At 41.1% G+C, this 22,211-nt stretch overlaps 1 protein-coding gene and 1 long non-coding RNA gene across 8 annotated transcripts in view; one reads left to right on the forward strand and one right to left on the reverse strand.

Moving 5' to 3' along the window:
- The window catches only part of TUB (TUB bipartite transcription factor), a 113,256-nt gene extending 105,367 nt beyond the window's left edge, over positions 1–7,889 (forward strand). For all 7 annotated transcript variants that reach the window (XM_088525748.1, XM_088525751.1, XM_088525749.1 and 4 more), the window contains 3 exons: positions 4,794–4,892; positions 5,284–5,455; positions 6,787–7,889. In XM_088525748.1, coding sequence (XP_088381874.1) covers positions 4,794–4,892; positions 5,284–5,455; positions 6,787–6,920 — 405 coding nt within the window. In that variant the 3' untranslated portion in view covers positions 6,921–7,889. The remainder of the gene's footprint in view (positions 1–4,793; positions 4,893–5,283; positions 5,456–6,786) is intronic.
- A 12,847-nt stretch (positions 7,890–20,736) lies between these two features.
- On the reverse strand, positions 20,737–22,122 carry LOC148594508 (uncharacterized). Its single transcript, XR_015913447.1, has 2 exons — positions 21,613–22,122; positions 20,737–21,072 (listed from the first exon to the last, which is right to left on the reverse strand). It is a non-coding gene; the product is annotated as an uncharacterized LOC148594508 (long non-coding RNA).
- Between the last annotated feature and the right edge of the window lie 89 nt (positions 22,123–22,211).

Here is a 22,211-nt window from a genome sequence, read left to right on the forward strand (position 1 = left end):
CACTTACAATTATGTAAGTCAACATTCATACTTTGATGTAATCAAACACCTGGTCTTCGCTAGAGAAACCAGGAATTTCAGCCAAAAGTAGAGGTGAAAAACTCCTGTGTTCAGAGCTAGGTTGCCCAGTTCTCACTTTTGGCCAGAAGATGTCAAAGCTTTTACATAATGCTCTGAAAGGGATAGGAATCTCCACAGCCACGGAGGCACCACCTGAGAGAGCCTGCAGATTTGGGAGGAGTGGTTATGCAGGCAGAGTTACTCCACTAAGGTGCGATGCCATGACGTTTTGACACTTTAAGGCAAAATGCAGTGACATTATGGAGGAGGCCTCTCTGATCCAAAACACAGGGAGCTGGACAGCCATATTTGCAGCAGTGGCTGAAAGACTCCTTTCTACTAAGAAAACTAAAAGAAAATCTGAAATGCACCTGATTAAGAGAAACCAGCCTACTATAGAAGGGCACTTGTCAGGGATAACAACAGCTGTGAATCAGAATGTAAAACACAGTTCTCTTGTTGGCATTGGACTACTGACTATTTTGGTGAGACTACTCCGTCAGTCCAGGAATTTTTTGGTCTAAGAAGCACTTCCAGTCAAAATTAGTAGATATGCTCCTACAAAAAGTTTCCTGTTTTCACAAATCAACAACTTCTGACAAAAATACTCAAACCTCTACTTTTCTAAAAAGTTGCTGCCCAGCTCTCATCAAGGATGCACTAGTCAGTTGAGGTCCAGCTGTCCAAGCATACCCCATGCAAAATCAAATACTGTGTTCCTGGAACATATATCTCCCCATGCTCTGTTATTCAGGCACATGGCCTCTGGATTCATGCACTCCTGCCCTAGTTTTGCAAAACTTATTGAAAATTCTATTTGAAACTCTGAGAATCTCAGGAAATCCATCTAACAGGACAAAGCTCATGATCTCCCATCAGCTTAAAGCTGGACTGACGTTTCAGTAGGAGTGTAGAAGAACTTAACATATTTGATAAACATGTTATCAAGAGGGCATTCTATGGAGCCAGGAAATTAATTTTCTGAGGTAAACTGGAAATACAAGGAGAAAAGAAAAGAAGTTTTTTTTTTTTTTTTTTTTTTTAAAAAAAAAAAAGAGTTATGCATTGGAGGGGGAAAAAAAGGCCTTATTTGTGCAAATTAACAACAATGATGTTTGAACCATTAACATAACCAAATTAAAAATTCAGTTGAGTTCAGTGGCGGACACTAGAAGTGTAACATGCTTATAGAAAGAACAGATCTACTGCTACTGTTTGGAGAATGTGACTAAGACTAAGGATGTTTATATCTATGCCTGTTTTGAAATCAGCACTTTAAAACTTCTGCACTTATATAAAAAATGACTCATTCCACTGATATATTAATACTTATGGAGTAAGGTAGCAGGTTACGGGTGTGCTATGGCCATCGGACAAAGGAAAATCTTGAAAGATATTTCACAAATAGTCAAACTTACTAAAGTGAGATTATTGTTCCTGGCTGCAGTAGAACCAAAGAATGCCAGAAAGATCATTGCCAAAACACATTTGTTCTTAGGAAACTTTTTAATTTCTGCTTTGAGATTTCTTTTCTGCAGGAAAAACAATATTAAACAATATGTTGAAAACACTGCCTGTCAGCTCATCTGATCAAATACCCATCTGGAGAGTGAGTTGTGCCCACTTCTGCCAACCTAATGATCCTGGCCTGCAAAGTCATCTCAGTAGGTCTGGTTTATACAGGGAGAGACAGGCACAGCTTGCACTGTTATCTCTGGGTAATTGTGTTGAAATCTCTCCTTGTGGAGCTCCCATTAGGGCATATTTTGAGCCATTTGAAAAAAAATAGTACAAGGTCTGAACTTCATCAGGTGCTCATAGCTGTTTTTACTCTTCCTCACTGATGTCAGGCTAGCAGATTAATAACCCTGCAGCAGCACCTAATGGCTGATTCAAGAGTCGCTGTGGTTTTGTGCATAACTGTGAAGGAGGAGTTATCCAGAGGCAGAGTGTGTGACTGTAACATTTGCACCAGGACGTTATGCTGTGGCTTCCTTTATATCCGCAGAAGCTCGTGCTTCAGTTTGTGTCCAGTTCTGCAAGCACAGTTGATAATCTGAGGTGTGACTCAGATTCTGTAAAGCTAAAGTAAACCCGCGTTTTTCTGTTGTACCTTTATCACTTGCATTGTGGTACAGGGTTTGGGGGGTTTAGGCTTTGTGGAAGGGTAGTTTTGGCAGACTGTGTTAAAGGCAAGGCACACTGATGTGTCAATCAAGTCCAGATAGGGAAGTGGAGGAAAATTTGGGCATAACTAGAACAATCATGAATCTCTTAGAAAACTGTTGTCAAGCAGGCAGCTGGGATATATGGCACACAGCTTTTATTATGGCAGTTATAGTCGTCCTGATGAAATGCTTGCATAATTTCATGAAAATGCATAATATTTTAAAAGCAAAACTGACGAGAGGTTCTGTGCTTTTTCAGTCAAGTTTGCTGTGATGCCTTCTCGCTGAAGCCAACTGCTGGCTGGTCTGAGGCACAGACTACAGAATTTAGCCCATGTTCCCCTAATAATGCTAATTATAGTTCTGAATATACACACACAAAATACTGGATGGGGTGGGGGGAAATAGAAGAGAAGCAAGGAAGGATACAGAAGGTAAGGGGAATTAGTTTTATTTGGATGCAGATATATTGAAAATGCTCCTAAAGTTTCTCTTCTGTCTTTACTGCTTTATTTACGTATTCCATATTTGCTTTTTTTTTTTTTTTTTTTTTTTTCAATCAGAAAAAACACAAGCAGGTAGAATTGGCAAATAAAACATTTGAAATCGGAGATTGACAGAGTATTGTGCAACTAGAAATTGTTCCCATCCATTCCCATATCACCTGGCAGAAGTATTGATTTCAGTGTTTCTGAGAATTCAAAGAATACAGTGCTGCTGTTTCAGAGGGATAATGGTGCTCATTGGGAAGGAAGTGATTCACCCCTATTATTTAACTTTACCTTGAACAAAGTCTTCAACCAGTCAGCATCCAAATGAATTGTATATAGCATAACTGCAGCTTGATGAGCTTTTAAGCAGTCCCAGGGGAGACCAAAATTGACAGTAGTTAGTGAAAAATAAGCATGAGCATGAATCTTTTCTTAGAAATGCTCTTTTGCTGGGCTCAGTCTCTCCTGCTCATAAAATCTCCTGGCAGTCGTTTCAGTTTGAGTCTCATCATGATACAGAACCAGGACGCTGCTTCCAACTGAACCGAAGACATTGGTTTAGTCTGCCAAGGGCCTTGATGTAAGTGCTTCAGAAAAGAGGTCGAACATCTCCCGTTGATGTGTATAGTCATGAAGATGTATAAATATAGCTGGACTGCTTCAAGAGTCTTAAGCAAAAGAACTCAATGGGATTTATCTTGCACGCATGAGCATCTTGGATAAGTTGTGTAAAATCTCCAGATGGTTCGCTGAAACAGCCAAAGTAATTTCAAAGGTCTGACAGATGGCAAAACTTTTTCTGCATGAGTAGATTTTAGGCATGTATTTTCAGATGTTTCCAGTGAGTGGAACTCTCAACTGCTGTGTGGATTTTTGCATGTGAAAATAGAGATACTGTAGAAAACTTTGTGGTCCCTAAAATCAGGAGGTTTTAAATAAATGCATATAAGGAGAGGCATCTGAATTACTTGTCAATTCTGAAAGTGCCAGTAGTAGAGCCGCCTCAGGTGGAGCCTGGGGGTGACCAGCCCCGGCATTGTAGCACCACTGGGAATTTCCTTCCTGAGGTTCTGTAGCACATGGTCACAGCCCTTCACTGAGGAAGGGCAAGGGGAAAATGCATGCGAGCAGAAAACAAACAAAAAAAGACATAAAACATGAAGGGATGAATTTTCAGAGGTGTTGTTCTGCACCTCTCTTTCACATGCTCATTCCAGCATGAATTCTACTGAATTTTACTGAATGAGTTGGAAAGCATCACCGTGTATTTTCTTCTCTTGGGATCTAAGACGACAACTTACTGAAATACGTAGCCTCACATGATTCAGTGAAAAAAATGCGTCATGAAAGGGAAGATTTCAGGTGAATTTGGATTTTAGTGATTATTTTCTGAGAGAAGAGTGCAGTGCTGGTTTGTGAAGACCTGCTTGGAAAAGCACTAATTGGTTTAATGGAAGAATTTGTATTTTCCATGGGTATGTTGTTGGTGTCTATGTTATTTCTCTGCTGTCTCTGCCTTTATAGCTCAGAAAATTTGCGTTCAGGCTGGTATGTTTATTTTTCACCATCCTTATTTCCAGGTCTAGCATATCTGAAGACTTTGAGAACTACAGCACTGCTAACAGATGCTCTTACTGGCAGCTTTTGCTTGTCAGCTTTTGTGCTGGCTATAGAATAAATGGAGTTGGTCCCATATATTTAATTTTGTTTCTCATCAAAATATGTGACTGAATTTTATCATATTTAACTTAAACTGCTTTATTTTGGGACCAGTATCCAAGCAATCTGGTTATATATCCTTTTTTAACAAAGAAATTTTATTTTAAATGGTATTAAAGTTGCTGGCAGCCAGTTACAGGAGTGTTTGTGGCAACACTCTCCAAATCTATTTTTCTTGTTGTCAGAGCTTCTAAGACGAAGCCAGAATGTTTGGCAGTGCTGGTGAAGGCAGGAATTTTGAGATCTTTTCTGAGCTAACTAACAAGTGATTTCCTTGGGTTGCCAATATATCTGTTTCGCTGAAGTTGTTAAAGAAAAACAAAATGCGATGAATTCTTTTCTAAACACTTTTTAGGAAACAAATGTCTTGGGATTTAAGGGACCTCGCAAAATGAGTGTGATCATACCAGGAATGAATATGGACCATGAAAGAGTTTCCATCAGACCACGGAATGTAAGGCATACCATCCATCAACAGTAATAACAACTTGGATTATTTTTTAGTTAGAGTTGTTGTTTTGCATCTCTAAATGTTTAGAGGTTAAAAAAGTCACTCTGTGTCTGAACAGTTGTAGAAATGGGGTGTGTGGCTAAATCTCTGACTCACAGTAGCAGTACAAATAATAATATATTCTGATAACAGCTGAGCTTTCCCAGACTGTGGAAAGGATTCAAATGCATGGTCTCATTCAGATACCTCAGAGTTTTCTGAGGTACCTGTTTTGACGATATGGCGCTGAGAACTGTGGGGGACTGTTCAGTCTTTGGGCTATTGTGGTTTTTGTGTGAATTTATTTTTTGCCTTGTGAAAGTATTAAACTGAAGTGTGTATCTGGTGTGTGTAGGAACATGAGACACTTCTTGCAAGATGGCAGAACAAAAATACCGAGAGCGTTATTGAGCTGCATAACAAAACTCCAGTCTGGAATGATGACACCCAGTCCTATGTTTTAAATTTCCATGGTCGAGTCACACAGGCCTCAGTGAAGAACTTCCAAATTATTCATGATAATGACCGTAAGTAGAGCTCCATGAGTGAAATGTGTGGAAACAGTATTGCACAATGCAGCCTGACAGTGCTTCTGCCCTTACTGATGTTACTTGAACAAGTTTAGTTACTTGGGTCCAACTTACTGCTCTCTGACTTGTGTGGCCATTTCTGTTGTGCAGACTGGGTGTTTAAAAGCTCCTGTTTGCTCCTACCAGAAGTGATTCTGCTGTTTGCTGCCTTAGTTTTTGCCCCTGCTGCCCTGGATGTGAACTGAGCAGCAGTCCAGACTCCCTGGTGCCCTCAGCTGCAGTCCCTGTTCCCAGTCAGCAGGCCTGGAGGGCAGTATCACCCCAATCCTGCCTCATAGCACGAGGTTCATTGTTTGCTGTGGTCCCCATCCACTGTCCACCTGGAGCTGGTGGGCTCAGATCGGTCCCATTGCACACCCCCTTTGCCATTACTGCTTCTGGTTGCACTAGTCCTGCAGTACTCGACCTGGTAAAGCTGGGATTACCTCGCACACCCCCACTAGGACCTCACTTGGAGGCTGCTTCCTCCAGCCTCGCATGGCTCTGGGACTAAGGTACGAGTGCTGTAGCAGGGGAAAGGCTGAATTCACACCACTTGGCACTTATTTTTGGCAGGCCTAAACAGACAGTAGGTTCTAGCCCACACTGGCTTAGAGCAATGCTGTGCTTAGACAACAAGCAACTGGGGAAGCTGGGATAAGAATCACTGTGGCTGTGCCGGGCTGAGAGCTAGGCTGGGTTTGAAACATTCATGTACACATTTGCTGCATTTTCTAATGGAAAATAATTAGGCCAGCTCCACGAATGAAGGAATGTGTTTCAGGCTGTGAATGAGGCTAAGATTTTCTCTTGCTGACAAAAAAGTACAATTTAAAAAAAAAAAAAGCTGAGGAAAAACTACTGAATTTCATATAACTGAGACACATGCTCAGAACTAGATTGCAATCATATGTCCTCTTCTTCCCCTTACTTATCCACTTGCCTAAAGTAAGGAGGAATTGAATTAGTCAGTTGATTGTATATGTGAAATTCAGCACTTGGTTTCTATAACCAGCTTGCACATTTTATACAGAAGCAGTCTTTTCTCTGTGTATGAGATTTCCTGCCATATAAAAGCCCAGAGCATTTTGCCGTCAGTGTGATTGTTTTAAAGGCTGCGCAGGTTTGACCCGCTCAGCTGTAGCTCGCTCAGCACCTCCTTGCTTGTGTCTGTGCTGTGAGCGCGCCTGCTGCCGCGGCCTGCACGGGCCCTGCTGCGAGCGGAACGCTCGCGTGCCGGGAGCGCCCGGGAACAGCGGCGATGCTCTGCTCTGTGACCTCTCTTGCAGCTGACTACATCGTGATGCAGTTTGGCCGGGTGGCCGAGGACGTGTTCACCATGGACTACAACTACCCCATGTGTGCGCTGCAGGCCTTCGCTATTGCCCTTTCCAGTTTCGACAGCAAACTGGCTTGTGAGTAAGGGGAGAGCTGCGGGAGAGCGTCCTCTCGGAGAAGGCCGCGTGCCCTGAGGTTCCCAGTTCCTGCGGGGGTCACCGACGGTCTGTACTAAACAGGTCAGGGAAAATGCAGTTCTGGAGGACTACTATATTGCTGGGGAGAAAATAAAAAGAATCTTTTTAAAATTCAGGACATTCAGGAAATAATGTTTTCCTTTTTTCTGTCATCTTTTTCTGAAAGTGGCATCAAGTTTGTGTAAATAGAAGTCCTATCTCATGTTCTTGGTTCTGTTATGGAGATCTGCCATGATGTACTGTAGCGTGGCTCTAGTAGCACCTTTATAACGGTGTGTCTTTTTTAAATCCAGAAAGCGCGCTTTCAAAACATTTCTTTTTACATTTAAGAATTATTCTGAGGCTGCAGTCATACCTCAAGGTTGCATTCCTGCATTGGATAACATGAGCTTCACATCATCCAACATAAAGGAAAGATCACTACAAAGATGCACTTTTTTTGAATTTGCAAGGATCTCGTGTAGCATAAAGCCAAGCCTGAGGGTTGGCAACCTAGCCTGGACTGCTATTGTATCTGTGGAAGGGCATGGTGAATTTTAATTGCAGAAGGAGGAAATGGAGAAATGGAAAGCACAAAATAATGTTGCACAAGTCACTTGAATTCTGAGTTGTCATTATGTTTTAACATCTACATATTTTTAAATTTGTTTAAAATGAAAATGTGTTGGGAATACAGCAAAACAAAACTCTGTAGATGCCAAGAAAGCATAACTTCTGTTGAATTTGGCATGTTGCTTGTTGGGAACGTATATCCTTGTATTGCTGTGGTAATTGAAATGCCTATTTTGTATGAAGTGATATGAAGAGTTGGATAAAGGCTGCCTACACAGAATCTTATTTTAAGCAGGCTGTGTAAACTTGAGGAGGGTAAATGGAAATATTTTATTAAATTTGTCTGGCCTTTTGCAATTTTAAAATTTGTTGATTGCCTTTTTTTTTGTTTTTTTTTGGCAATTTCAGCAACAACCACTTTTCATATTTACCTGAGATTGTAAGAATGCTGGAAATCAATTGAAACTGTGTATGTCATTCTATAATGTAATGTAGTGCCAGCACCTGAGCTAAATCCTTCTAGGCAAATCTAGTGCAGGACACTGAGTAGTTTGAAATGTTTTTTTCTTTTTTGGGTTTTTGTTTGCTTGTTTTGTCTGGAATATATAAACAAATGCTACTTCAAAACATAAGCAAAGAGCCAAGCCATTCTGTTCTGAATATCTCAAAAGTCAAGAGCTGCAACTACAACTGCAGCTTCAAACCTTTAAAAATAATGAGTCTGCCTATATTGTTCTATCCAGTATTATCCGAGATGGCACACAAAGAAATTGTATTTATATGTAGTTCACCCACCAGAAGGCTATTGAAATGTGAGGGGAGTGGAAAAGTAACTGTGTTTCATACTGTGTTTTTAGACCCCCTTTTTAGCCTCTTGTGTTGCCCAGCCAAAGATTATATAATAAGAAAATGAAATCAAATCTGCATGTCTCATAGCTTTCAGCCCTTTTTGACTGTAGGGGACAGGCCATAAGGACAAGTTGTGCCATTTGGATTGCGTAATTTCAACTAATAAAAGAAATAATGCTGTTTTCTCTCAATTGCCTTCAGGTCTGCTTCCAAGTACACAGGCAGGGAAGATTCAGGGGACTAACACGCTTGTATTAGATTATTATTGCTCACTTCACAGCTTTATTGGAAAATCTTTTTTTTTCAGATGGAAGTGATAATATGTAATTGGCAACTTTTTTTTTCTAATAATCTTATAATCTAATAATCTTCTAATAATGTATAGGAGAAAAGACTGCTAACTTTGAACTGTTTTCTTGATGGACTCAGCCTGTCGCATGTGATCTTTAAATAACAGGAGACTCATTTTCTTGTTTTCTTTGTTGTTGTTGGTTTTTTGCAAGAAGCATTTCCACGTAACTGTATAAACTGGAAAGTCACCTTTGTGCGAGGTAACTGAGCAGTCACCTCCCAGTGACTGATCAAAATGACGAGTCAGGAGCTGCAGTCTGTTATGCTGCACTTTGTATGTGGATGCTTCGTTTCTCCTGTAGTTGGTGATTTTTTGCACTGCCTCCCATCTTAAGTCTTTAAACACTAGTGCCAGTGATAATTGGGGATTTTTTGCTTAGCCTGTTGCAAAAGGAGGGATTCGCACTGGTAATATCCAGGTCAGATTTGGATTTCAGGTACACTGCAGCATGGGAATGGCTGAACTTGGGTGACTTTAGTTCTGTGGATCCCCAGGAATATATTTTCGTTGTAATCCAAGGACGTGGGCCCTGAAATAACTTTCTGCCTCTCTCTGTGCACAAAACTGTGTCAAAGGCTTTAAGTACAAGTTGTGTGCTGCAGATAGGCATGTGTTGGCATTAGGCTTAGGAAGATTTATTTTTAACCTGGATCGTAGCAATGGTCTGACTTGCACCTTGGCCCCGCAGGGAACTGGCACGAATCGGATGCTCCCCCACAATGAACTTGTGCCCAACAGCGTGAACGGGAGCTGGGCAGATGACTGCGCTTCCTGGGACGCTTCCGCTGCCCGCGCGTTGGGTAGCATCACGCTTGCTGCGTGCTCTTTCCAGGCCTGCTTTTTAACCTGTAAGCGTGCCAGGAGGAAAGTGGAGACTCCAATTGCCAGCATCCTAGTCAGCCACTACTGCAGTTCAGCTCGCTAGAAGGAAGTGATAACTTGGGACTAGTAGAAATGAGAATTTCTCAAGAAATCTGGTGTCAGTTATGGTAGTATTTGTTTCCAGCATCCCTAGCCAAAACCCCGGCTCCTCACTGCTTTTGAGATGGGTACTGTGTTGTTTTGATTCGCCTGTCCTCATCTGCTCCAAAAAGCAGTTGCTTTTAATTTAGCCTGGCATTTGTGTCACATGAGGGATCCTTTCTGGTGAAGGGCAGCTCTGCTACTGTGTATGGATGTTATTGCTTCCGGAGCCTTCCAGCAGCTCTGCACATTTTGTTTCTGGAGTGCTTGATGGGTTCACAGGTTCTGTGTGCACATGCTTGCAGGGTCTCTCTGAGCATATCTGACATTACCCAGGCCTCAGGAAATTAGTTTTTCCTGCCCACCAGCAGGGTACTTGCAGAGACACCTCCCTCCTAACACAAGCGAGGAGCCAGTGGCACAGGCAGCCTAGCCCCAGCTGCTGGAGTGGCTGCGTGTCCGTGTGCAAAGGAAATAAACCCTGTCCTCCACTCTATGTGATAAGGATAAATGCTAGCAAGCCATGGATTTCCTTCATGCAGTTCCAGTGAGTATTTGGAATACAGTGGATTTAATATTATTTAAAATCTCAGTTTTTTTTTTTTTTATCTGCTGTAGATTTTGGCAGTGTTGTAAACAAATTCCTTGCCCAAATTGCTTATAGGCAAATGCTGCATGCTTTAATGAGAGTTTTTAATTTAACTTGTCACTCTGTGTACTTCAAACAGTTTCTTCCTAGCCCTGTATCTAATTTTCTTCATCTCCCGTGTGCTGTTTCTCTTCATTCTCTTCACAATCCCTTTATCTTTTCTTCAAGGAAGAGCAACTCAGAAGTGTTTATTTTGACAATATCATTCAGTGGTTTCTCTGCAAATGAATAATGCCTACAGTGCACATCCAGTGATGCTTCTACAATAGAAGCCTTATCAAAGGGCTGAATTTGGCCCTTTGGCTTTTCAGTTGAGCAAATTAACACATTAAAAGGTAGCAGATAAAAAGCTTGGCTAAAATATAATCAGAAATTCTTTCAGTAAATGTTCAGTAACTAGTTTCCAAACCATTGGTTGCAATCAATGAGCAGCACTGTCCACGTGCCTGGAAGCAAACTGCTACACAGATTCTCTTTGTAGTCTTGTCTTCTTTTGCCTTTTTCAAAGTGTTGAAAGTGATTCTGTGAAGTGAAATGTGTTGATGCCCTCAGACAGTTTATTTTCTAGAAGAAATAATCGCCCTGCTCCTCTTGGAGGATAATGTATGGCACACAAAGGTGCGTTCATCCCGCAAGGTAGTAACGTCGCAGCCGTTGTTGGGAATGGGGGTGCTGGGGAGTCTCTGCAAACACCTTCCTACTAATTGCTGGGCAAATCTCTCGCTACCAAAGCTGCCCGACAGCGGCGCTAGCGCAGAGAGCTTCAGAGCAGGGGGCTCTGTAACAACATCTCGTAGCCCCGCTGTGGACCTAAATGGCACTACGGGGGGGCGTTTCTGTCATGATGAGCCAATGTCATCAGTTCTGTCTTCCTGGCTTTTTACTCCCTTTTGATGCACAAAAGAATTAAGAGGTGCTTGAAACGAACAATAGACATCAGAGAAATCTCTCTGACAAAACTAAGGGTTAGATCTACTTTTCTACCTGTAAAAAGCTTGCCCTACATGAGTGCTGCCCATTAAGAATGAGGTCAGTCCTTCAATAAATCACTCCAGTTCTTGCATCTTGGATTTTTATGATTTTATTATCATTTATTTTATATAGGGATGCAACAAGGCTGGATGCTATACAGTCACACAGCAAATGAATTCCTGCTCTGAAGAGATGAAGAATCCAAACTGCAGTCAGAGTACTTGGTCCTCAGTTATATTAGTAGTACAGGGCAGTGGTTGTCTGGTGTTTTCGGCAGAGAGAGCTTCTACAGGTGTTTAGCAGATGTCAGAGGGAGGAGTTTTGGTTTGATACTGGGGAATTCCAGATAGCGCCCCTACTAAGTTGTTTGTCTGCTATTTTTGGAGAAGCACGTGCTCACCACCGCAGTGTCTTGCTCGGCTGACAGCAGCAGTCGCGTTCATGAGAACTGTGGGCGCCATGGCGGCTCCCGCGTTTCTCACAAGACCTTGAGGGGGTAGTTCATCTAACTGCAGATCCAGGCTCTTCTCGGATGCGCTGCTTGATGAGCGTCGGTCTGTGGTGTTTTTCTTGTGTGGAGCATCCCTTGTAGGGCTGTAACTACTCAAAATCACTTGTGTAGAGATTTTTCAGTTCTCACTGTTACTAGCCCAGGAGCGACAAAAAGGATCTGCACAATTATCAGTGTTTTGGTGCTTTGCTATGAACTGTAGCTCAGTAGAAGATACTTGCAAATGCTTGTGTAACTGGGGGAAAATATATTGAAACCTCTTTTACATGTTGTGTTTCCTTTTAAAAGCCTAGAAGTTATGGAGTTCTCTTATTGAAAAGGGTATGTTTTTCCACACCTTCAAAGTCCTAACTGTCGCTCTTGAACTTTTCTGATGGAAACAGTGTACTGCTTTTGCTAAGTTGCTTTAGAAAGATGACATGATTCAGGAAAATTTTGCTTAGATTCCTGACAAAAGAAAACTTTATATTCACTCTAAAATTTGGTTACTGAATAACCCCATGAAAATTCATCATTGATTTTATATAAACCTTCAGTGGCAGTTTGAACATTACTCTGACAAAAGCTTTCTTGCATGAGAATTGGGTCGTTTTAAACTCCTGCTTGAGAGACAACCTGCTAAGCAACAGTGAATGGTAATGCATTTATTGTGGCTTAGGCAGTGCTTGCAAAGGATGTTCGTACGAGTCATAGATCCATGTTTGAATCAACATGAGGATCAGCGTCAAACCACTGTTAGAACACGGGCCTGGGGATCGGGTCTGCTGGGGTTTAATCTCAGTGCTGCGGCTCTGTGCACGTCGAGTAGCCTCCTGCTGCCTCAGCGCCCTCAGGTGCTGGGCACACGTGGTGAGTAGAAGAGAAGCCCCTTGGTTGAGAGGCCAGATGGAAGATTTGAGGCGCTGGCCACAAGCTGAGTTATCCTCTTTAGTGCTTACTTGGGAAGTGCAGTTACTGCCACAGAAACCAGATAGCTAGCCCCTTCCTTAGGATAAACTCGCTGCACTGTTGAATTTGATGGAAGTCTCACTAGTGATTTTAGTGGGCTTCGACTTTTACCTTCTGTGTCATCCTGGTCCCAAAAGGTAGAGCAAAGCAGCAGGATGAGCCATCTGATACATGGCTCCTCCTCACCGTGCCGTATCGCAGGCTGTGCTGCCGTCTGCCCCATTGGTTGCTCTCAAACCACTGTTCCTGAACACGTTGCTGTGCTTCAGGCAGCCTTGCTGCCTATTTATGCTTTTATGTGCAGGCGGGCACATTGGGTGATGGTGCTAAAAGTTGCCTTTTGTACTTTTGTCATTTTTTTCCCGCTTGGATGTGACTCATCTGTTCAAAACTACTGTTACTGCAGACTGCGACTCGTCACATACCCCTGATTTAAAAACAATGAGTCCTATGATTTATTATTGACTTTATATATATTCACATGGGCTGTTTACAATGCAATGTGCTTCTCATATTTGATAGCGTAACTCAGGCTTTTCTATTGAAGCTATCCCAGCTGGCACAATGCCCTAATTAGGCCATCACAAATATTGGTAAATTATGAGACAAGTGTTCTCAAAGTAATAGCATGCAACCTTTAAGCTCTGCGTATAGGCTTTTAGTGTTAGTATCTAGCTGATTTTAATGCTTACAGATAGGATGAAATTACAAGGAAATTATTCACTCAAAATTTTATTTCTTAAGCTCACATTAAGGTTGGAGATGTCACATTAGGAAGCTTGAGACAGAGGAATTTGCACAGTGGAAATGGAAACAGCTTGGTTTACAGATCCCAGCCTTTGGCTTTGGGAATCTTTCAGAGTCCTCAGGACCACAGTAAGTAATGGGATTTCCAAAGTCCTCTGAGGAGTTTCTCACAGGCAATTTTGAAATCCCAGCAGGAATTATTTCATTTCCCATCACCGTTTTTTTTAGGCTATGCTCTGCTTACTGCTTACTGTTCAAGCAGGTGTTAGGAGATCTGCAGTCTTGAGGTCTGGGCAAATTATCTCATGAGGTCAGTTACTTTGCCAGTGCAGATGATGTCTCAAGTATATGAAACAAGGTATGTTTTGTACCGTGGTCAGGCTTTGGATCTCACCTATGCTACATAAATTGAGTGTTTAATCATGTTTGTGAAATGTACAAAAGATTTTTCATTTCAGGCAGAGTTTATTAGAAGATAACACAATTTTTACCACCATGCTTTCTTCCTTAGAGAAAATCTTCTGTCCTCACTGGCTGGAAATAGAACTATGTTGATCCCCATACATCTTAAAACACTGGTGTTTTTAAGTTATTTTTAAATGTTTTCAAAGATGTGGTTTGGGCTCAAAGCAGAGAGACTTTGAAGTAGTTGCAGGCATACCAAGCTTCATGCTGTTGAGAGCAGTGCCTGAAAAACTGCATGTACTACTATAGAGCTCTGATCAGGCAACTGATGTTACACTGGAATCAAGTTTCATGCTTGTTAATTTACATGAATGACCCAGAAGAGACATTAGGGTGTTGTGCGAGTGTCAGGAACCAAAAAGCTGCTCAGCAAATAAACTAAATCAGACCAATGAGTTTTTCTAAGTAAAAAGAGTGAAGTTATATTAAATTTTTGACCCTGTTTGTTTGGAGATTCAATGTTCTATAATATATGCTGAAAATGTAAAACGGGTTTTTATTGTAACTCCTATCTGCGTGTTCAAAGCCAGGCCACGGTAGCGCTGCGCTCGCTTCCAGGAATTGCAGCACTGTTGTCTGCAGGGCTGATACAGCTCTTCAGCTCTCGCAGGGAGCCTCCAGAGCCAATGAATTTAATGCCGCTATGATAGTTATTTTTTAATTGACACACAGTCTATCCCAGCTACCATGTTATGCCTGTTTTCAACCAGTCATTCTGTCTGTTGGGAGGGTGTAGATCAGTCGGTCCATAAGAATGAATTCCTATTTGCTTCAAATCCTTCCTTACAGTTGGGAGATGCTGTTCAGCTTCTTAGGAATCTGTGTCAACTTCCACTTTGCTTTATTCTTCTATAACTTTATTCTCTCAAGCTTGCACGAGTTTTTCCATGTGGGGACACACGAGCAAGTTAAGCTATGACAGCTATAAAGGTTAATGTCTGTCAACTGAAGTGTGTTAAATCCCTGTGTATGCATTCCCAATTTGAGGTAGGGTGGCCTGCATTTCCAGCTGCATAATCCTCAGCGGCTCAGATTGCATGGGTCGAGGTAAACTGTGAAGCCTGGAGTAGGGGCCTGACAAAGATGAGGGGCACACAGTGTCCCCACAGAAGGGATTCACCCCGCTGTAGTCCCGGGGCAGCGGTCACAGGCTGTGGAGCAGGATCTGGTGGCCACTTCCTTCAGCTGGCTACTCAGAGCCCATGCGCCAGGCGTCTCGTTCTCCTTCTCAGCCCTGGTTTGTTGATACATGTTTAAGCTTCCTGACAGCAGCCCAGGCTGTTTTGTGGATTTTTACAAATGACAAGGATGCATGGACTGTAGGTTAAAACCATCTGCTTTATCAGTATAGCTTCGCTTCATGCTAAGAGCATGGTGTAAAGAATGCCAGAATAACCAGCTTTATTTTTAGAGCCCCTCCACAGATTCGCTTTGTGAGGAAAATAATCTTCCTTTCCTTTTTCCTCCTTTATTTTTAACTGCTTAAATATTGAGGGCAATGATAGTTGGTTTTAACATTCGTGCAAGCAGCCGCCACACATACTTACCTATGACAGAGGCGTGTTCATTGCTAAGCCCATGCTTAGTACTCAGTAGAATGTCATCATGCTGGGTAACAGGGCCTACTCTTTCCCCGTGTGGTGTTTGCTGCCCTGCATGTGCTGCTCTGCAGTGTGAGGACACTACTGCAAAGATGTGCAGGGAACCTTAAAGAAGAAAATATAAAGCAATAAATAAATCAGAACTGAAGCCTCTGAGATTCAGCTCTCCTACTATTGAAGAAATGGCTCCTCCTGAGGGCAGAAACTGGGACTTGTGGCTTTTTTCAAGTCAACTGAAATTTTCCGGTGTTTACATTGTGTGTAAGGTAACTTTTATTACTATTATACTTGCACTGTATTCAGTCCTTTACTGCAGTAGCCTCTAATCCCTAGCCTCTGTTGTGTCCCCATAACACTGTACTTGCACATCATCCTACTGTTTTCTCTGTTTCTGAAGGTGCGCTTGGAAGGGAGATCAAATTTTCCTCTTAAGCACATCCTATCTGAAGCGTCCTTCAGATCAAAAGGTCTGTCAGCAAAGACCAGGACATTCTTTTATTAAATGTGCCTTAAAATTCTAAGATGATATTACTGCAACCAGACAGACATTTAGAAAGAAAGAACACTGTTAACACTTGTCTGTGATTTAAGGACTCATACTGAATAACTGTCCTGCATAATAATTGCCAAATTACATAGGGAGTTTCCCAAACAAGTACTATATAAAACAAACCTATTGCTGGTTACAGTAAAACAATTATGAAGAAAAGGTAACTTTTGTAACTGTTTTAAGAGTGCAAAAATTATTTCCTGTGATTTAAAAAATATTATTTTAAATAATAAATCTTGTACTTGGTGTCATGAAACTTAACATCATGTGGGAGTCATATATAAAGGGGCACACACATGCCCAGTATGGAAGGCATCCCCAATATTAGGAATAGGTTTAATTTATTTCTTTGCCAATATTTCTGACGTTATGTGTGCAAATAGATGTGCAGGGTACCCACATATATGTACACATGTATATATAATCTTTAAAAAATCCATTGGTGTTCTCTAGGGGTTAATGAGGCTTCATTTCCACTGTTCACTGACAGCATAAATAATTATAGTACTTTAGTTTGGAGTTAGCTGTTGCAAAATAATATCTCAAAAGAGACTCTGTCCTTTGAAATCACTTTTAAAATATTTTTTGAAGAGGTGAAATCTTTCTGTGGAGAACCTTTTTTAAAAAAAAAAATAAATGAACTCTTACATGTGCTCTGTATAAGTGACTATTTAATAGACAATCCCCTGCTTTTCCTTTTTCCTTTGGGCTGACTTTTCAGTGGGTTGAGCTATGGGATGAGTCCATCTGTACCCACGTTATTGTAAAACCGGGATTTTTACTTTTTCTGTTTGAACAGTTTCTTGTTGCAAACATAGGGGAACAGCAGGAAAAAAAAAGAGTCTGTGGAGTATGTTTTATAATTTGATAGACCCACAGAGCTACCTCAGAAAATAATACTTCTGAGATAGTTAAGCTTGGAAAATTCCTAATAGGAATTACCCTGTCTGGTTCCCACTCTGTTTTGGTCCAGCTAATGACAGCTTGAAGGATCCATTCTTGGAGAGCAGCTGCATTTTACAATCTGTTGGGGTGGGTCAAGCCTGTTGAGAAGAATGTAATTTTGTTTCTTCTTTAGTTCAATTTCTAGAAATAGAAAGTGCAGGTCCAAACGGATGTTTCTGTCCCAATAAAATGAAAATGTAAAATTTATTTAAAAATTATTCTCCCACAATGAATACTTTCTAATCCCTCGCTGTCTTTCTTAAATAAATCATGAATGATATACAGTAGAAGGAGAATGTTACCGTATAGAGTTCATTTAAATTGCAGGGGATTTAAAAGAGGAAAATACTGAAAAACTGTCTTACCCCGTTCTGAGCAGTCATACATCTCCTTTTTGTTCAGAATTATATGGAGTTTTAGATAAACCTGCAAGAGTATATTTTTATGATCTTTTTTAAGAAGCTCTTTGGAATTCTGGAGCAAATGCACTTATTTATCAGCATGTACAACTATTAACTTTGTATTTTCACAAAATTTGCACTGTGCATGACACAGTGTTCCAGTGTTTTTCAAGAGAGACCACCTGTGTGGACCCACTAAACTTAATCTATTTGAAAGTAGTATGTCTTTCCCCACGGAAGGCTTGAAATATTAATAAATTACGAATATGGAATGATTATCATAAGGCATTTCTACTACTGTTCAACTGTTTTTTTTAAGGTTTAATGCTACCAGGAATTCCAAAATTAAAACATAACCGTTAAAAGTTAGTATCAGTCCAGTCCTAAGTGCCCTGACTTTAGCCTATCTCTAAACATTTTCAGTTCAATTTTTCTTGAGCTCAAGTACTTGACGTTAATTCACAGTGTAAAATACTGCCCTAGCTCATTTTTACGAAGAGGCCAGTGAGATTCCTAATGAACACAGGGCAAGCAGAGGCCCAGCTGTTTGCTGTCTGAGTTCTCTACTGCTGGACTACAGGCTGCAGTGCCTGCCACTTCGGTGCTGTTTTCTGAAGGTGCTAACTGAACTTCTAATCCTAGCTATTATTAAGGACTGAAGTTTTGGCCTACTTATTTATCAAAACAAGACTGCAGAACGGTCTCAAGAAAACCCATGAGGATAGGTCAGTAGGACAAGAACCAAGGATATACCTAGGCAGGAATAATCAACTGCACAAATACAAAACCAAGGAAAAAAAACACCACCCTTCACCTATGTAAAAGGCTCCTGGCAAAGCCAATAGGAGTCATCTGTCCCCCATATCTGTGACAGACAGAAACAATTCAAACTGCAGCAAGGAGGAGCTGGGACCTTTTCAACTGCAAGGTCAGTGATCCCTGGTGTGGAGCCCTTTATCTCAGCAGCTCTGCAGGACGGGAGACACTGCGTTTCCTCAGGTAAGCTGCTGCCGGGACAGCACAGGTGAAGAGCTCCCGCACTGTGCAAGGAGTCCGCGCACAGCGGCCTTGGCAACTGAGGGCAAGAGGGGTCTCTGGACTGTGCAAGAAAAACAAGCACGTTGCCACATGCCTAAACGTGCTCCCCAGCAGCCTGGGCCTTTCCCAAAAGCTGGGGAAGTTCACAGGGTAAGAAAAAGAGCTCTCTACACATACAGCTGGAGAGGTTGGTCTACAAGGAATACGAGATCTGATGTTGTATTTTTTTCCTCTGAAATATGTAATTGCTAAGAGAACACTGAGAAAATTGACTTCTTTGTAACTCTTACCTGGGCTGTCTTGTCCAGCGCTTGTGGCTGGCATTTGTGATACATGAAGACAGAAGCAGCATTTTGATAATGGTGTGCAAGTAAGAAAAAAATCACTTAAATACAAAATTTTGCATTAGATTATTCTGTGACCTCAAGATCTTTCTCACTTCCTTACAGTTAGCTTGAAAAGGAAAAGGTCCAGCAAATGCACACTAATGGCTGAGTCAGGGAGTCAGATCAAAAAAATTCTCACCTGTTTACCTGTTATCCAAACAAACATTACTGAATTACTAATTCTTTTCAGAGCGTTTTTGTTAGGCATTGATCTGATAATCCATAATCTATTTACAAAAACCTCAAAATAATTAGGCACTTGCATTTTTATGCATTTTACAGATATACAGTATGTATAACATACAAAATATATTAGTATAAATATATAAAAATACAATGTTTAATATATTTATAAATACATAAAATGTATTTAAAATATATATAAAACTGCAAGTACTTATTTTTATATATACATTTATATAATAGTTATTAAACTACTTAATTTACACAAAATGTACTATTTATTTTAGCTTTAACCAAATGCATAATTAAATATATGGCCATTTAGTTTGCTAGTTGGGAGCATGTGCTTTTAATAAATATAAGGATAATATAAGGAGCATGTGCTTTTAATAAGCCTGACTGCAGGCTGCCCAGAGAGGTTGTGGAGTCTCCTTCTCTGGATATCTTCAAAACCTGCCTGCATGCCACCCTGTGCCATGTGCTCTAGGTGTCCCTGCTGGAGCCAGGGGTTGGACTACATGATCTCTAGTGGTCCCTTCCAGCCTTAGCCATTCTGTGATTCTGTGACTGAATTTACTGGCAGCCCCCTTGAGCTACTAAAGTTTTTTTTTGTGGCATCCTGCCTTGATGATTTTCAGCCCTGATTTTGATTTACCCAGACTAGGAGCTGGTAAATTCTTTGCGGACTGCTGCTTTGATCCAAAAATGTTCTTCAAATACTGTCTCCTAAGAATGAGTGATTAATCATTAAGAATGCTGGCATACCTGTGAGAGCAGCCCATTTTAAAATGCTTATGTATTATGCATTTCTGTTTGAGAAGGGGAAAGAATGAAGCAAACAAAAGTAAGAGTGCCAGGAAAAAGCAGAAGGAGAATTAGTCAGTTTGAAGGCTGCTGGTAAACTGCTATGTGATATACCTGAGGCATAAATGCCTCTGTTCTAACAGCACTTACTGGTACCGTGGATGGGGATGCCAGAGCGACTGAGCTGTTTAGACTGGCACCAATCAATCTGCGATAGCATCATTTTTTTTTCTTCCTGTTGTAGTAAAAGAAAAAAAATAGTCAAGCCTTTAGTTGTAGTGCAAGTATTAAAAGAAGTGCTAATGACTGATTCTGTTTTAGTATGGACTCAGAGGCTTTCTTTATTGATTCTGATAGGAATACTTCTGTTGTTTCACTCCAGTGCTTGGTGTCTCTGGTGCACAGAGTAGCCTGTCACACTGATTCTAAGGAGAGCTGAATTCTGTATCTACCTTTGTTAAGGGACTTGGAAGTCCAGACCTAACTAGCATAGCCACTGGAAATGGCAACAGAAAAATTGACTTGTACCCCACATTTGTGCAGAAAGTGTAGTACAGTTTGCACGAAGTGGTTTGCTGGGCATCATCCTAAGTTGAACAGTCCTTAGCAGCATGAAAACTTGGGTGCATGCTGCAGTACTTCCATAATTAATGCACTCTGGAGTATGAGCTTTGTTACTCAAAACAATTTATTACATGTTAACTTATTAACATATGAAAATACCCATCTAGAAATGCTATCTTATCTTTACACTCTATGCTTAACATACATTTTATGTGTTTTAAAACATACTGCAAACCTTGAGCACAAATTCTAATAACAACAGTGCACTACTATAATTTCACATACCTTTATAAGCAGCAGGAATTTGAAGTACATAATAATAGATTTGCAGACATGACAAATTCTGTAATTAAGTCCTTTTGTCCGCAAGCTGCCGTAGAAATGAGTTGGCCTCCTTGTTTCTTATGGCAGGGAGCTGGACTACTGCTACATGCACAGAAGCCTTGTCACATGTGTATCATATAGTACCTGGCAATACCCAGTAACGGGCTTATGCTCGGCAAGCCACGCAGCAGTATCACTTTTCCTACCGCAGAAGAACCAGGAATGCCATCATCCCACCTTTCTCCTCACTCAGTCTCTCCTCACATGCAGCTTTTAGGAATATTTAACCAGTGATCCTGTTTTCAGAGGAGGAGAAGACATGGTTACTTATTTGCAGTGGAATGAAGGCAGACCTTCAACAGCTCTCTTCTGGTAGTAATGTATTTTCTAAATATATGTAGTGTTCCAATAAGGATAGTGCCTGCCAAAGCAGAGATGTTGTTAGACAAGCTTGTGATGAAAGTCTTCATTTGTTGGGATATGACAGTATTAGCAGGCAAAGCAGTATGAAACAACCAGCTTTCATTCCAGTGACTCATGTCAATTAAAAGCTCAATAATCAAATGATATAAATATGTTCCTATAGAACAGGCTAAGTATTCAGTAAATTTACTCTGTTATTCTTCCCTATTCCTTTAGGGTGACTGTGTTTTTTGTAGTAGGATTCCCTATAGAGAGCACAAAGGCAGTAGCCATTGATCTCAGTGAGCTTGCTGTGAGTTTGTAAGCCAAGAACCACTGTCTTTCCAAACATATCTATCTAAGCTGTGGCCCAGTGACCCAAGAATAAAGCTGCTACACCGTGGCTACATGTATTGTTAAACAGACCATGTGACCTGGATTCAAACAGGCTGTTCAATACACTGCCCGTGCACTGCAAGTCCCAGGGGTGTTTTCAGTAGTCTTCCACAACAGGGATCATGGTCTGATTCATGCACTCATCTTGACACCTCACCAGGCAGTCTAAAGGCCACAGTAGAGAAAAAGCACAATCCCCAAGGCTTCATGCTCTCTCATGCTCTTCCTGGGACACGAAGTCAATTAAACTTCAGCTCCTGTGGCATGTAACTATGTTGGGAAGTGTCCTGTGGGCTGTGGTAGCAGGTAGATTGCAGTGACAACCATTTCTTGGTTTACAGAAGCAATAACAACTGAGTAGCACTCCTGTGACCATGGTCCGTTCTGCCTGCTCATCACTTCACATCCAGGTAAGAGAAAGCAAGCATACTTCCTCCTCTGTCTTCCTGAAAGCCTCCTAAATATATATTGATACATTTTCATAAGAGAAGACACAAACAGAGAGTTGACGGAAGAGAGATTCAGTTATCTCTTGGATGACAACAGCAAAAAAAGAAGTGATTGTTCAGCTAGCTGTTGATTCCTTTGTAGTTTCTGAACAGCGTAATCTCCTCTCCCATACCAGCCTCTGAAAAGC

The sequence above is a fragment of the Tinamus guttatus genome, unplaced genomic scaffold (genome assembly GCF_059628265.1).
Source record: "Tinamus guttatus ecotype Peru unplaced genomic scaffold, ASM5962826v1 Tinamus_guttatus_pri_ptg000240l, whole genome shotgun sequence".
NCBI lineage: Eukaryota > Metazoa > Chordata > Aves > Tinamiformes > Tinamidae > Tinamus > Tinamus guttatus.